This window comes from Rhea pennata, chromosome 27 (genome assembly GCF_028389875.1).
Source record: "Rhea pennata isolate bPtePen1 chromosome 27, bPtePen1.pri, whole genome shotgun sequence".
Classification (NCBI taxonomy): domain Eukaryota; kingdom Metazoa; phylum Chordata; class Aves; order Rheiformes; family Rheidae; genus Rhea; species Rhea pennata.
This window is the reverse complement of record NC_084689.1, coordinates 3587312-3602854: the sequence shown is the minus strand read 5'-3', so window position 1 is coordinate 3602854 and position 15543 is coordinate 3587312. Positions and strand designations below refer to the sequence as shown.

At 42.4% G+C, this 15543-nt stretch overlaps 3 protein-coding genes across 6 annotated transcripts in view; 1 reads left to right on the top strand and 2 right to left on the bottom strand.

Annotated features, from left to right (window-relative positions):
- CERS4 (ceramide synthase 4) overlaps positions 1–5676 on the top strand; it is a 48970-nt gene extending 43294 nt beyond the window's left edge. For all 3 annotated transcript variants that reach the window (XM_062595996.1, XM_062595997.1, XM_062595995.1), the window contains 5 exons: positions 522–614; positions 1271–1399; positions 1685–1791; positions 2142–2298; positions 3695–5676. In XM_062595996.1, the coding sequence (XP_062451980.1) occupies positions 522–614; positions 1271–1399; positions 1685–1791; positions 2142–2298; positions 3695–3883 (675 nt within the window). In that variant the 3' untranslated portion in view covers positions 3884–5676. The remainder of the gene's footprint in view (positions 1–521; positions 615–1270; positions 1400–1684; positions 1792–2141; positions 2299–3694) is intronic.
- A 1177-nt stretch (positions 5677–6853) lies between these two features.
- On the bottom strand, positions 6854–10894 carry LOC134151464 (kelch-like protein 24). 2 transcript variants are annotated; one of them, XM_062595993.1, is made up of 3 exons: positions 9779–10894; positions 8355–8766; positions 6854–7283 (listed from the first exon to the last, which is right to left on the bottom strand). In XM_062595993.1, exons 1-3 carry the CDS (start codon positions 10755–10757, stop codon positions 6971–6973), a joined length of 1704 nt encoding a protein of 567 aa, XP_062451977.1. In that variant the 5' UTR covers positions 10758–10894; the 3' UTR covers positions 6854–6970. The 2 variants fall into 2 exon arrangements, with proteins under 2 accessions (XP_062451977.1, XP_062451978.1); XM_062595994.1 differs by lacking the exon at positions 6854–7283 and adding an exon at positions 7305–7841.
- Positions 10895–13376: 2482 nt separating this feature from the next.
- Positions 13377–15518, bottom strand: LSM7 (LSM7 homolog, U6 small nuclear RNA and mRNA degradation associated). The gene is made up of 5 exons (XM_062596585.1): positions 15504–15518; positions 15423–15461; positions 15086–15176; positions 14394–14465; positions 13377–13726 (listed from the first exon to the last, which is right to left on the bottom strand). Exons 1-5 carry the CDS (start codon positions 15516–15518, stop codon positions 13584–13586), a joined length of 360 nt encoding a protein of 119 aa, XP_062452569.1. The 3' UTR covers positions 13377–13583.
- Positions 15519–15543: the final 25 nt, after the last annotated feature.

Here is a 15543-nt window from a genome sequence, read left to right as displayed (position 1 = left end):
GGACAACTGAATCACACTACCAACACAAAGTGAAGAAAGGCTGTGCTCCAGAACTGTTGGGCCTGTTAGACAAAGCTAGAACAAGACCCTCTGACTGTACGTTGACATCTGCAAAGCTATAAGGGGAAATACAACACACAGCTTTAACAATATGACCCACTGGAACAAGAATGGAATAAATGAGTGAAGAAAGAGTTAGTATCTTTCAAGCTGAGTCTTCAAGCAATCTTTCTGCTGTTGCTCAAAGGCACAAATTTTAGCAGTGAATCTGTAGTGCCAGATAAAATTTGAAACAGGTGGTGTTTTAATAGGAATGGAAGACTAAAGGGACCACTCAGGTCTTTGTATCCTGCCTTGTACGTTTGCAGTACATGTCTTTTCCAGGAATATCCAAGTCATCCTAAGCCATGCAACGCTTTTTAACACCTATAACAAACAGAACAGATCGAAACCAGAGCTCTTCCAACCCTTGTTCTGTCTTACATAATGGGTTTATTACTGTCTCTCCCTTTGTGTTGCAGCCTCTTCAGCCCTCTCTGTTCTGGTATTACTTGCTGGAGCTCTCTTTCTACTGCTCACTTGTCTTCACCCTGCCTTTTGATGTGAAGAGGAAGGTGAGTGACAGCCCCATGGAAGAGTCAAGCACAATCAAGATCCAAGCCTAACAGGCTGCACTGATTATAGAGATAGGGAAAGAGATGAATCTCTGCCAGTTACACTGCAGGTGTTCCTGTGGGCCAGTTCCCCAACAGCTTCAAGATTGCATGGGTATAGACTAGCATAAGGCTGGGAATATACCTTTATAAAGGGAAAGTGGTTGGGAATCTTCATCAGAGAGGCTGGGTGTATGAGATGAATGTGTGAATAGGTAAAGCATGCATGTGGGCAAAGAATGGAGATGGGCATTGCTATGTGGCAGAAGGGAAGCTCTATGTGTCAGAATTTATCCATTTTGAATCACCAGCTGTTATTATTCCATCTTCTGATTTAAGCTGTCACCAGACCACTACTGATATGAAGGGGGAGAGAACTTCTTTGTTGTGAAATCCTCAGTTTACACCATAAACTCATTACTCTTAGGTCTCTTGGTTGCCTACATTTCTAGAATGTGTCTGGTAAAAAGTTATATGGGTTAGACCTTACAGTGGGAGGTTTCTTACTTAACTGGGTGTAAGGGCAGAAAGGTTTTATTGCTGCTGCAGGAATCATGCTCTAACCAGGGAGAAGGAACAATGTGAATCTTACTCTCTCCTGTCCCCTTTCTCATCAGGACTTTAAGGAGCAGATAGTCCATCATGCTGCAACAATCTTCCTGATCTGTTTCTCATACTGTGCCAATTACATCCGCATTGGGACACTGGTGATGGTGATTCACGATGCTTCTGATTGCTTCCTAGAGGTGAGCTCCACAGGTTATGTGCAAGGCAAAGCTTAGGTGGGAGTGATGCTCTTCAGCCAAAGGGTGTGTGTATGTTGGTCTACCACAGTATGGGCCGACCATTATGGGCTTTCACAGACAGCTCAGTACTGATCTCCTGGCCCATCCTAGGCTTTTCTCCAGAGAGCCAGGAGGTGACATGATTACCTGCATGCAGATGTATCACCTCTGGCTCATTAGCCTCCTGGAGCATGTACAGATGAACTATCCTGGTCTATTGTCTTTTATTGTTCTTTGTCTTTCCAGCCAACTAAGGTATTCAATTATATGAAGTGGAAAAAAACTTGTAACTGCCTCTTTATGATCTTCTCAGCTGTTTTCCTCATCAGCCGCCTGGTCATTTTCCCCTACACGTGAGTCTGTCGCAGTCAAGGGAAATGGCAAAGCTGCCTTGTTGGAGGCAGGATAATTCAGCTGAGTGCTGAATCTGTTACGCAGCCCTTTCTTTTCAATTCTTGAGCCCATGTTCCTGCCCTCTGCATAGGCTACAGTGCCGCACGGCTGTTCCATCTCCCTCCTGAAGGCCTCTTTTGGGAAGAGAGCCCTATCCTCCTAATTTTTGGTGGGTAACTGAGGGTTGGTTCACAGGGTTATATACAGAAACAGAGTGAATGACCTGAAACTTCCTCTGTCACTAGAGCTTTCTGGGATTGGCTTACTAAAGCATTGCTATGAACAAACTGCAATTCCCTCTCTCTTGCAGAGTGCTCTATAATACCTACTATTACTCCATGGAGATATTCCAGCCTTTCTTTGGGTATTACTTCATGAACGCTCTTCTGATAACTCTGCAGCTGCTCCATGTCTTCTGGTCCTGCCTAATTATTCATATGGTCTACAAGTTCCTCCTCCAGGGCACGGTATAGATCAGTTTGCATTCTTCTTGTACATCATGTGTGGAGGGAGGGTCCCCCTAGACTGCTTGGTTGAGAGCACAGGGGTTCATCCAGGATGGATTCTTTCTTATCCTGCTGGTGAAATTATAGATGTAGAATCCTACTCTTTTACAGTGTGGTAAAAGAGGCACTCTTAATACTGCTAGGCAAAGCTGATGAAAAAGATAAATTTTCCATCTACATAACCTTGGACACATTTCTTACGTTCAAGAAAAATGTGGGTTGGACTCCAGGGAAGATTACTCTGAGCAAAGCCAGTGATGTCTAAGTAAAGATCCTAATATCTGGACCTGTATGATTTGCATTTGTCAAAGAAGTAAGAAACCAGGGGAGGAAAAGTTGTCATGCGTGATGAGGCCAGTGCAAAAGTGCTTTCTTACATGTTTTGAGTAGATTGTATTATGCTACTTTAGATGTCTACAGAATAGATATTTCTGTTTATAATAGCTGTAATAGCCATTCAGGATTGTACCCAACTAGTGCCAGTTCATCTCTATCAGTCGTAGAGTAACCCTAGATGAATTTCTGAGATGCAATTGCATAAACTTAAGTGAAATGAATCCCACTCTTTCTGACCACAGTCTGTAATATCTGCTGTGAGACCCAGCTGCTGTGCAGCACGAAATTCTTCCCAAAATCAAAGACGTGACCTAATGGCACTAGGTTGGCAATAAGCCAGGAACACAGTCCAGGAGAAACAAGTCAGTGCCTTTGGGAGTTGACCTTATAGCCTGGGATGAGCTGTTTTATTAGCAGCCAACTGTGGCAATCTGTCCTAGAGGAATTGAGAACTAGCATAAAAAAGGCTTGTGTTCATCCATATTGTCCATGACTTCTTTATCTGTCTTTCATTAAAGTAGCAAAGAGAAAATTACTTGCAAATTTAAAATTAAAAAAAAAAAAAAAAGGGCAGAGAAAGAAGAGGCATAAGGTTGGACAGCACTGCTGTTATTTTCCTAGTTCTAGTGTCTGCTCAACTACCATTGCAGTGATTACAATGTACAAAGATGATAATCTTACTAGAAAGCAATGAGCCATCAGGAAGAAAAATACTCAAGGACATTCAGAATTCTTCCATTTTATCTAAAAATTATCCATCACATTTGGTGCAAAAATATTTGGGAGCTTTCCATATTGAGTTTATCAGGATGACAGATTCCCACTGAAGTTGAAACAAAAGAGACAGACATAATCTGTTTCTAAAGATGGCTGCATAGGTAAAAGCCAAATGACACAGTAGATATGTTTGCCAAAAGCCAGTGGCTGAGCTAGCACCTTGGCCATCTGTATGGTTCAGCTAGCACTGCTTCATGTGCAGACTTCCGTGCATGTATAGCTTCTCATTTACATTTTTCTGTAGATGGAAAAGGATATGAGAAGTGAAACAGAAGAGAGTGACAAGGATGAAGAAAGAGAAAAGATTAGAGAAAAAGAGAAGAATGGGATCACGCATTTCAGCATCACAAGCAACGACTGTATCCAGAGGAATGGGTCTCAGCAGCAGAACAGCAGAACTCATCTCACCAATGGCCATTGCAAGGAAAGATAGCTACTGTTAACTGCTCTCTGCTGGTCTTTAACAAATCCAGTCAATCGTCTTTAGAAACAGTTTCGCTCATTGTGTAGGTAAAAGGGAATGTGACTGCAGTATCATAGCTGAATTCCTGCTTCCTGTAAACAGAAGTGTATATAGGCACTGATATTTGAAGGATATTTTTGGTTTTTCTCCAATAAAAGTTTTCTATGGGTTGTAGTCTTGAAGCAGATAGAAAGGGATCAAAGTGGTTTGACTTGTATTAGACAGTAATAGTTGTTGTTAAATGTGTTAATCTTGAAAACCACTCAGAATAGTGGATAGATTCTGACAATGTCAAGTCTTAACTGCCTAATGTTGTTTGGAAGGAATTTATTTAGCCTTGACCAGCCTTTGGCGGTCCTGGCCCATTACCAGTAATGATTATGGCTAGCAAGTAAGTGTGAGAATCTAAATCTTAATAGAGAAACATCTCTTTTGTGAAGACAGGTGATCCACTCATAAAACTAAAACTGAATAGAGTGGGATAAAAGCTTTGGAAAGAGGTAGGAGAATACATTTTCTTCTCAGAGGAAATGCTGCTCTGTAGCATATGATCAGTATTGAAATGATGTGGAGCTCAGTCCCTTCTGTCATCAGCATTATTGCTGCAAAAGTAGGAACTCCAAAGCCCAGATTGCAGATAGTTCCCACCTAGATCATGGTCAGAATAGCTAGAAAATGCAGGCTGTTGTGTCTCAATTGTCAACTGATCCTTTACACCTGTATTAGAAGGGAACACTGTCAGGAGAAGGGAGGGGACAAGAAACCAGATGTTCTAGTAGACAACACTAATTAAGTGTTCATGTTTTCATCTACTGTGGTTGGTACAGTGGGAGATCTCTACAGAGTCAGTCTGTGATAAGAAGGGAATGGCTTTACCCCGTCCCCAGAGGAAAAAGAATCCAGATAGGACCTGCTGAACCTTATGGAATAATGCTTTAACTTAGCCTTCTGACTCTAGGGCCTTTGCCTAAACTTATCAAAAATAGAAAGATTAAAGCAATAGTCCATAAAGACATGATGCAGCTCTAATTCAGTTCCTTTAAATGTCCTGTGAGTGTATCTTATATCCTGCGTAGTTCTGGGCGAGGCTGGATCCTATAACCCTTTAGAAAAGTTAAATTAGTATGACATGAATTTCTATCTTAAACAGAAATTAAACTATAAAACCAAAGTATAAATAGGCTCACTATAATGAGAGGAGAGAACAGACTGCCATGGCCATGTAGAAACTTCCGTATATGTGCCCGGTAAGGGCCAACAATAACAGAGGAACATGGACCAAGGAAATAGCTGATTTGAGAAGGTGGGCACATTCTTAAAATTAAGAGACAAATGACAGTCTAAAAGGACAAGAGGCATGTGATGGTTTTTCAGCAGTACACTGAGTTCACCTGAATTGTGACTGGGCAAGATCTTTGAGCTGAGTCTGTCTGTGCTCATCTTAGGTTTCAGTCAAAATACACTGGATGATTTCAGAGGAAAAAGTGGTTCCAGCACAGGTGATTCCAGGGCAGTAACATTCTGTGGGAACATGGCATTCTGTTTCTGCATCATGGTTTAAATTCATCTTTGCTGGAGATAGTTTCTCTGAAACCTTGAGCTAATTTGAAGTTCAAAATAAGTGTTCTGTATACTGTTATGTTTCTTTAGTCCAAGTGTACAATCTTGCCACTCTGCAGGTGACAAGTGTTTGGGAGAAACAGTTGTATATCATTTTGTACTACTAAATGTAACAGTTCTTTATAAATTACTTTTGAAAGGTTTGATTGTCTAAACTCTTTCCCATTTCTTTAACTAGAAGCAGGTACCCTGCGTAGCTCTGTGTTTTGTGTGGGTGGATGATGAGGGAGACACATACAGCTGCCATTGCCCTCATTGCAGGTTGATCTACCTGCAGTGCACATTACATGTTCGGGACATGCCGCCACACTAGGCCATGCCAGTAGAGAACTGCAGCAGCCTCATTTGTCTCCTCCTAGGTGAAGCTGCATTTGGTCTGGGCTAACAGGGAGCACTTCAGGGCATCCTTACACTAGAGCTACAGGCAGTCTAGGTTACTTGAACTGCAAGGGCAGTGGCAATTCCAAGATCAAAGCACTGTGAAGATGTTTTGGAGGGGCAAGGGAAGGGAAATGAATGTTTAATAGTCTGTCTCATGATGTTTCAGAGCCTCAGAAAGAGCCCCTGGTACCCTGCTGTTTTGGCACCAGAAAGAGACTTCAATCACGTGTACAGCGGAATGTAACTGAAATTAGCCACAGGCTTTGTCATCTCCTTAACACACACTAAATTACTCCCCTGTACTCTATCTTACTCCACCTTCTAGCTCATGGACAGTGCTATTTTAACTAGTTTAAAGTCATGCTTATGGGATGGACAGAGATGTGGAGTGTGAATGATAAAATGCTGGGCTTAGTGTCCTGGAGCAGCTGGAGTCCTGACTTAGGACCGAGTCTCACTGTTGCCTACTTCCTGAGTCTAGAAGCCTCTGCTCACATTCTGGACAAGAGAGTGGGACTGTCAGAATGTTTCTGGCATCACTAGTATTGGCTGCCACCCCAAGCTACCTGGGAAGACATGAAGGAATCTACAGACATACACTACCCACAGCCTGCAGGCTCTTCCTCTGCATTCCCAGTGCCCTGCTCCTGATTATTGTCTGATGCATCTTTGAAAGGCGAGTGCAGCAAATACACCTTTCCCTGGGCTGTTTGGCACTGCTGTCTTGCAGGATTGCTCCAGATTAATCTTTCCCACATGCTAAGCACCAGAAGTTGGGCAGGGGATTGTCCCAAAGAATACTGAATCTCTCTGCTTTTAAGTACCCTTAACAGCATTGGCCACAATTTCTAATAATAAACTGCAAACTACAGGTAGTTGCAGAGGCTTCACTGGCTTTTGCTTCAAGATCATTTGCCAGATAGAAAAATGCAGAAGATGTTAAGGAAGCAGATTTTTTTCAAAAGTCAACAAATTTCCCAAACCAAAGTTGACGCAACCTAACTCTCACCAGCTGTAAAGCACATGACTTAATGGCTAAGCTGCATCTGGCTTCACTTACACCCAAGTATCAAATCTTCGGACAGAGACACACCCATGAATAGGAAGGGGGCAAGGAAGTTTGTTATCTATGACCTGGCAGAGGTCAGTGTAGGGATCAAAGAGCACTACAGTGGGGAGGGCACTGTTCCCCTTTCTCTGGCCAAGGAGATAAATTTGTCCATTCACAGTGCTGCAGCCCATGAAGAACTTCTGGGTCAAACACTCCTCATCCACTTGGGTCCATTCATCTGTTTTCACATCAAATCGAAAAGCTCCCCCTCCTATGGTGTACAGAGCACCATTCAGTGCTGTGATGCGCAGGTCATACCTGGAAGGAAAGAAAATCTTAATCAGCATCAACAGGAAGATCTGTCCCTGATATATTCAATGCGACAGTGGTCCTCACATCAAGATGGCCCCATTTAAGCAGAGAATCACAGAAGCATTGGTGGGACAAGACTTTGGATTTATCCAGTCCACTCTTTGTCCTTGCAATTAAACTTTAGGAGGTTTATAATTTTCTGGTTTTACATTCTTTGTCTTATCTCCCCAGTAACTCACTAACAACTGCAAACTTGTATAATACAAACCTTGGCTTTCAGTTCTGCCTAATGTTATTTTACTTTGCATCTTTCCAATATTGTCAGTACATTTTGTGGGGGTGCACATGTGGGTATTGAGTTAGTACGGAGTATATGTCCTCAGCACTACCTGGAAGTGACAATAACCACAGGAATCCCAGACTGCTGATAAGAAGGTTTCTTGGAGATTCTGGCAACACAGAGTTAACTCTTGCAATTACAACCAAGTTCATCTGAGATAACTAGGCCACTTCTCCACGTCACTCTCATGAGAGTAATCTCATGGGAATTCTAGAGAATTTTTCCTGGTAACAAAACACAACGTTACTAAGAACGCAGGAAAGGATTTATTTGCAAGTGTGACACTTCGGTATTAATGCCTTTCCAGACATTAAGCCACGGTACATGTAGAGCAAATTAACCTTTAACTGATGTCTATTTAAAAAGGAGCTGTCTGAGATAGAACTCTCTTTAAAGTCCAATAGCCAGAAGCTGGAGTCAGCAAACATATTTGGAAATAGTAAATTCACTTTCAGCAAAGAATGTAGTTAGGACTGGAGTAGAGAGACAGATTGCGGCAAATCCTCCATCACTTGGGGATAGGGGAGATGAGAAAACACAGTGCTAAAAGGTAAGGCTGTATGGTTAAATGGGTCATGCTAAACCCACTAGAACTGAAATCCCAGCCCTACTGAAGACATTAGAGACGTAGCTGTCACTTACTATGGGACCAAGGCCTCTTCTCAGGCACCCTGACCGCATACGATTATCTGCTGAACCTTTCTCTCTCTGTTGGGGCCCAGAAGAGCATTTCTTACCTGGGAAGCGGGGAAAACGAGATGACATCCCAGACGTCCGTCTCTGTGTTCAGCCTTTGCACTCCACCATAAACATGTCCATTTTCATCAAGGCCACAGACCACATAGATTCTCATTCCTACACTGACTGCATCTCCTCTCTCCACAGGTTGAGCCATAGGACTCATGGTTTCCCACTCCGAGTCCATCAAACCCAGGCGCTCCACTGCTGGAATTACCCCTTCATCTGTGCTCCCTCCAAGTACATACAGGTAGAGTCCTGCTCCTACTGCACAATGACTATTGCGAGACTTCTTCATGGCAGGCCCTTCCAGCCAGCTATTGTCCAAGCAATTGTAGATCAGCACCCAATCCACACTATACCACACAAACTCATCCCGGAAGTATCCTCCTGTCACAAAAACAAAATTCCCTGGGAATACAATAGAGAAAAATATCAGCTATATGAAAGCTGAAAGTTGTTCCTAAGAACTGGGCTTCTCATTTCTCCCCAGGCTGCGTTTTGCTCTGTTCTCATAAATATATACCCCCTACAGAAAGCCCCACAGGTATAAAGCAGCTCACTTGAGGAATGAGGCTTAACTCTTCTACGCTCAACTGGAAGAATCAAGGACATGAATTCATTTGCAAGCTGAACCACATTTGTTACTCTTCTTTAACTGGAGGGTCATAACCTTCTACCTTAGAAGGACAGTAACAGTGGGATTTCTGGGCCAGCATTGGTATAAAAAAAACATTAAAATGAAAATCTGTCATAGGAACGCTACAAGACAAGCAGAGAAAAATCACTGCTCTTTTTATTAGTTTGCAGTAGCTGATTTATCATCTGCCTAGACACATTGGGCCCAAAGAATGCAACAATTCCTTCCAAGCCTGCACAGAATCATAGAACACTTGTTGGAGAGGACCTCTGGGGTTCTCTAATCCAATCTCCCACTTGAAGCAGGACTATCACCAATGCTAAACTGGAGTGGCCATGGCTTTGTGAAGAGTCTTTAAAATCTCTAAAGATGAAAATTTCAGCATCCTTGGACACATTTAACTTAAAGCCAGCTGAAAATCAGAAGACATGATCTGTCAAAACCACCACGATAGAGGAGGCTCAAGGCATTAAAAAAAAAGCTTCTCCAAATGAAGTCATTAGACTCCTTCCAGATACAGCTGATGTGAGAATTTGATAGCTTTGCTGTTTCTGCTATATGAAAACAAATATTCAGCCTTTCATAATATTCTTCCAGAACTAAGGAAATCAAACCATCCCTTGAACCCAAGTGAACACAGATATGAGTGAGGTTTTTAGTAAGAAAATGCTTTTACAGGAGGGGAAACTAAACTCACTGCATTTGTGTCTCTAAGGCCCAACTTTCCTTTGCATTTGCTCAGTTCCACTCACTAGCATCACTTGAGCCACATTTCCTTATTACCTACTGCTGCTACTGCATACTGGGTGAGGTTTCTGCGCTGCAGGGGAGAGCAAGCTTGCCAGGTCCTTGTTTTAGGTTGAAATAGGAATAATTCTTGCTGTTCTTTGTCATGTCTTCCTCCCAGAACATACAAGATGTCATAGCTCCGGCCAGCACAAGGAGACAGTTTCACATTTTGCCAGCTTGGTGGAGGACAGCTGTCTAACTTCTTTATTAGTCTGGAGAAAGCATCTTTCTCTCCGGGGCACCTGCTGCGTTTCACCAAGATATCAAGGAAGGACAGACTCAGAAAAGCGACTCTGACTTCTCCCACCAAATCCAAGAAGTCTTCCTCCCTCGTTGCTGGGTCCTCCATTATCCACCTCACAACACTGTCAAAAACCACATCTTCTCGAGAAACAAAAAGGTCATCGCTTTGCAGGAGCTGCCTCAGTGTTTCTTTGGGAAGTGCCTTAAATTCTTCCTGAGATATCACATCCTCCCAGTGAGTGAGAGCCACATTCACAGCAGATGTGTGCAGCTCTACACAGGCAAATTGCTGTGAGTAGGTCATCACGCCCAGACAGTTGGAAACATGCAGCTCTCTCTCCAGAAATTTCTCACAGAACAGTTTCACATTGTCAAACTGAAAAAAATCAGCTGTTTCCAGTAAGCTGGTGACATTTTCTCGATCTATAAGCACTTGGGCTGTACGAGTGAACTCAAGAAGTGCCTGGAAAGGCACTGCATCAATTCCTCTGATCACTATATGGTGTTCAGAGCTCTCCCTTGTGCCCCCAAAAAACATGGCTTCAAAATAACGACTGTGCAGCGAAAGTGCTCTGCGGCTGACCTGAAAGAGTTTTCCTCCAACCTCAAGAATGGTGTCTGTAACAACTTCCGTCTGAGATCCCAGCTCCTCTGCTTCTCGTGCAGACTCCATGTTCGTTAACTGCCTAGCAGTTAAAATTAACTCAGCCCTTACGCAGTCTTTACTCATGAGGCCTCTGGAAATGTTATCCCTCTGGCAAGGATAAATAGAAGATAAGCCAATCTTGTCCTAAAAATAGAATATGTTTTCTACCCTCCTGGTTAGCTCTTCTGACCCACTGCTTTCAAAGCAGCAATAGCAGAAAAGTTGTATAATCAAAAATGGCAACTTTAATTAGCTTCTACCTTAGCTAAGTAAGACCTCAGTGAATTATGGGAGCCATTATCCAAACAAAAAGCCTGGACTAAGAGGCAGAGAAGGTAGAACCACCAAACTCTTCCTAAGCATGCTACATCTCAGAAAGTTGTATGTGAACATTGAACCCCCCTAGAACAAAAGAATTTATTATGATATTTTTTCCCTTTTTCAAATCAAAAACTTCAGAAATTGAGACTTCCAGAGAAAAAACACTGATTTTCTCAAACCCGCATCTTTCATAAGTAGAGTTTAATACCAAATTCCATATTGATTGCAGTATTTCACATCTATTTAGCTTGATGTTTTAGTGGGAGATGAGAGGAAAAGCAGTGAGTCCCCACTCTCACCCGGTAGGAAGTCATATATACAGCCATACTTAAGGCTCTAAAGAAATAGTCACAGCGTAAGCAAGATTACAGTGATCCCACGTACCTTGTTTTCTAAATAGTTTAGTACAAACTATTAAGAAGTTTGGGGGATCTGTACAGCATCCTTCAACTAGGGTGCCACACTCACCCAACCCATCTTGGCAAGATTCAGTCCCATTTTTCAGTGACAGTCAGCAAGCAGGCTAGTGCTATCTGAATCAAGTGCACTTTTTTACTGGAGCTTCCTTACTACATTTCTGAAAAAGGCTTCTTCAAGACTGCTGTTACAACATTCTTATATGAGTTCACTTTTAGGAATGAATGGAACAGAAAAGGCTTTATGCATTTAAAACTCATGCTCATTTTTATATTCTTGTTTTTAGGTACTTGGCTCCTAAATATAAGCCAGAAAACTGTACTACGGATAAGAACAGTAAGTACCTTACAATAAAGGTTCAACAACCCATTTGCTAAGTAGGGAACTCCTTAGTATTTGCCAATAGGAAAACCTGAAAACATGTCCCTCTGAGTTCAGGCAATTGTTCCATATCCTCTGCATCGAGAGCCTGGAATCCACTCAAGAAAGAGCTTCAACAGGTCTCTTCACACACACCAATCTCAGAAGACACAAGAGACATGGGAGATAGTGCAGTCTGCGATTGGTATCAACAACAACCAACAATCTCTCTTCCCTCCCAAGGAGGGCTGAAGACTGTACTCAGGCTGAGGAAGAGTAAATTCTGCTCTCCTCTAAATAAGGAGTCTCCTTTGAAAGAGTACCACTGTACACAGAACATAGTGTTGAAGGGAACATGATTCTGTTGGGGGCACTCAGCAAAGAACGAACTCCTTGGAGACTAAAGTCTGAAAGCACTCAAGGTTAGAGACAATATCCCACACAAGGCAACTGATCCCTACTTTTACAGCTTCATAGAAGAGTCTGATACGCTGAACTACAACTGATCTACTCAAAGTGCCCATCCATTGCAGAGTTGACCTGGGAAAGGCTATGAATGAGAGCAGATTGCTGACACCAAAATGAACAACTAATGCAGCCTGTCTTTAGCATGTTTTCTTGAGGATTTCTAGGAACAACACTACTGCTAACATTAGGACAGTTTTCTCAGCCATAGCCTCCTTCTAAAGGGACCTCAGGAAAAGCAGGTGGTAACTTCTGCCTGTTACTACCTATATAGTCTATAAGTAGGCATCATGATTTCTCATCAAGTTCCATCTTTAGAATAGAGCACAGCTTTTGATCTGATCTCTTCTGATTTCCCTATGCTTATCCACCACCTAAACAAATTTCATTTAGATTTACAAGTGTGGAGAATTGCAGTGTCAGCTGTACAGTGCTTTTCAAACTATCAAACAATAGGAATTTAAGAACAGACTAAATTGTTTTTATTCATTCACAACTACTCAAATCTTGTTATTTATGAAGTATAAAAGAAATTTTAAAAAAAATGCTTACTTACAAATGAAATTATAACCAGCAAAACCACAAATGCATATCTAAGATACAAAAATACCTGATATTTCCAGGCACTGCCTGTAATAGAACATTAGGATCTTAAATAGTCTTCCTCTAAAATTCCAAGTATCAAACAGATGCTTCCACAACGTTCATGTCATTCAGTAAAGACACAGTATTTATCCTAGAAGTTGGTCTTTCTCTAGAAACGTGGGAATTCTCCAATTTCACTGACCATAGCCCACAAGATTTGGAACAAGTCCCAGAAGATATCTTCTTAGCTATGCAGTCTGTAAACATGGTAACAAGGTACCATACAACAAAATACTCTTCCTGCACGTACAGGAGCAAGCAGGCAAAACAAACTAAACTGAAGAGCGGAAAGCCTAAAACACAATGCAAGATGCTTCCCAGCTAAGTGCTGACATCTAAGAGGAAGAAAATCCATGTTCTAAAAATGTATTTAAAAATTTAAGTCGTATTACCAATCCTCGGGGCACTCATTACTAATATTATGTGGTTGTTTCAAAACTGCCAGTATCAAGAGGGTCTCATACAATTTCTAGACAATATACTCTCTCCTGTCAATTCTAAAGAATGAAGAGTTTCACATTTATTTCAACAAAATCAGAACTTACTTCCTCTCACCACTTACAGAAAGCCACAAAATAAAAGTTGATTGTTCTTCCATACTAGCAAACACACATTCAAACTCCTCCCGCAAAACAGAAAGCTTTCACACACTGATAGTTTCCTCCAATGATCTGCACCCTTGAAGAGAGTCCCAAGAAAGCATTAGCCATCTTGCTGCTGAATGAAAGGGTTTGGAATAGCTTCCATTCCATCCTGTGGACAAATGAGAACCACAGAAGTTCCTCTGCAGACCACTAGTCCCAGCTGGCGTGTGTCTTCTGTTAATTTGTATTGATCATCTGGATCTGAAAAGCAGAGGTCTGTGGTTACAACAGCAGCATGAGGAAAAGAAACCAAATCTCATCAGTTTCAAAAAAAACACAGACAAATGCTATTTTTCTGTCTTCTTTGCATTGCTGGAACACATGAACAATAAAAATGAAGCAGCAGTAATATCTGATGTCTTCAGGTTTTATCAACTTTCAAAGCAGCACATGTCACAAATAAAGAACTACGATTCGAAGGATACACACTCTGCTTTGCATACAAGGAATTCAGCAGTCCTGCCACTCGCATAACGAAGAACATACCTACAAATGCTAAGAGAATCTCCTGCTCCCATTCCAAATACTCTTTCAGACAAACATTTGGGGATCAATGCAAACCAGAAAAAGACTGACTACAGAATGCACTGAGCATAAGTTTCTTGCTTGTCCATGCCTAGACCAAATCAAGCAAGACTGTGGATGGGGATAGACAGATGAACATTCCTAACACAGCAAGAGCTTTAATATGTCAAAATATTTGGCAAAAATACACAAGGCTTATCTTTTAAAATTCTTTCCTAAGAACAAAATTAAATCTTGAGACGCTTCCTTGCAAACAGCCAAGAGAACACTCTTAGAAAACAGTCTCATAATATGAGAAGATGCTTTTGTTTAAGAGAGCAAGAAGAGATTTCTTATTATTTACCTCTCATATATTCAATGGTACCATCAAGCACAAGGTTCAGAAGAGGGTCAAATCCTTTCAAGACTCCGCTAGCTATTAAAGACCACATACACAAAAGAATGGTTAGAGATCCCCTTCCCCAAAAATAGGACTGTAGCAACACATGACTCAGTTCGCTAGTTCTAGTCCCTCCCTCAAGCAAGGCTATCAAAAAAGTGAAGTCAGAAATATTAAACAGTGCCCTCTTTATCACAATGCAAATGCAAAAGCACAAGCTGAAATCTGTCTGCGCTATGTCAATGGAAACTTTCAGGTTTTTCAGCTAATTATTCAAAACGTTCTTTAAAACCTTTACATTTTTGTTACCAGTCAGTTTCAAGGGCATTTTAAGAAGACAGCCCAAAAGATGCTTTATGAAATCCAACAGAAAAAGATGAAAGAAAGGTGCAAAAAAAGATGAAACACAGGTAAAATAACAATCATATGATTAGTGGAAAAATTAAAGGAGAAACACAATAAGAAACTTCTCACCTATATAGAGTATATAGTAACAAAGCAAAGAATCTATTATTCGTCTTTTCTTAAATGAAGGCAATGTGATCACACAGGAGACAAAAAGTTAACACAGAAAAGGGGTGGGGGGGGGAGCCAAGATGCCAAGTCCGCTGCGAACGCACACGCCTCCCTCCGGCCGAGGCTGCGTGTGGGCTCACCTTCCCTCCCGCCTTGGAACTTCACTCGGATTGTTTTGTCAATGTACTTGGAGAGGTCCAAAATACTCTCCTTCTTCTTCTTCTCCTTATCCTAGCGAGGATGAGTAAAAACAAGCTAAATTAAAACGGCCGTAAAACCCGCGCGCGCACGTCCCGGCCGGGGAACGGCACCGCTGAGGCGAAACCTCCCCAACGCGGAGCTCAGAGCGGCCGGCGAATGGGCACCGCCAGGCCTCGGTAGCGCCGCCGCGGCGCCCGCAGCCGGGAAGGGCCCGAGGCCCCGCGGGACCGCGCGCTGAGCGAGCGCAGAGGCCCGGCGGCGCCTCTCCCTCCTTACCGCCATCTTGCCGCCGCCGCCACCGTGCGCGCGCCGCTTCTTGCCATTTCATTCGCTGCCGCCCAGGAGGAACGTCACCACCGCGGGCAACCTCATTGGCTGCCCGCGGGCGCCGCTCGCT

Excerpts from the sequence above, each read along its gene's own strand:
- LSM7 (XM_062596585.1), bottom strand. Across the intron at positions 15,177-15,422 it reads GCGGCGGCGGCAAGATGGCG|GATAAGGAGAAGAAGAAGAA; the intron begins GTAAGGAGGGAG and ends CATCCTCGCTAG. Across the intron at positions 14,466-15,085 it reads GTTCCAAGGCGGGAGGGAAG|CTAGCGGAGTCTTGAAAGGA; the intron begins GTGAGCCCACAC and ends GGTCTTTAATAG.
- LOC134151464 (XM_062595993.1), bottom strand. The coding sequence starts at position 10,757 with ATGAGTAAAGACTGCGTAAGGGCTGAGTTAATTTTAACTGCTAGGCAG. Across the intron at positions 8,767-9,778 it reads GTATGCAGTAGCAGCAGTAG|GGAATTTTGTTTTTGTGACA; the intron begins GTAATAAGGAAA and ends TTGTATTCCCAG. Across the intron at positions 7,284-8,354 it reads TCGTTTTCCCCGCTTCCCAG|GTATGACCTGCGCATCACAG; the intron begins GTAAGAAATGCT and ends CTTTCCTTCCAG.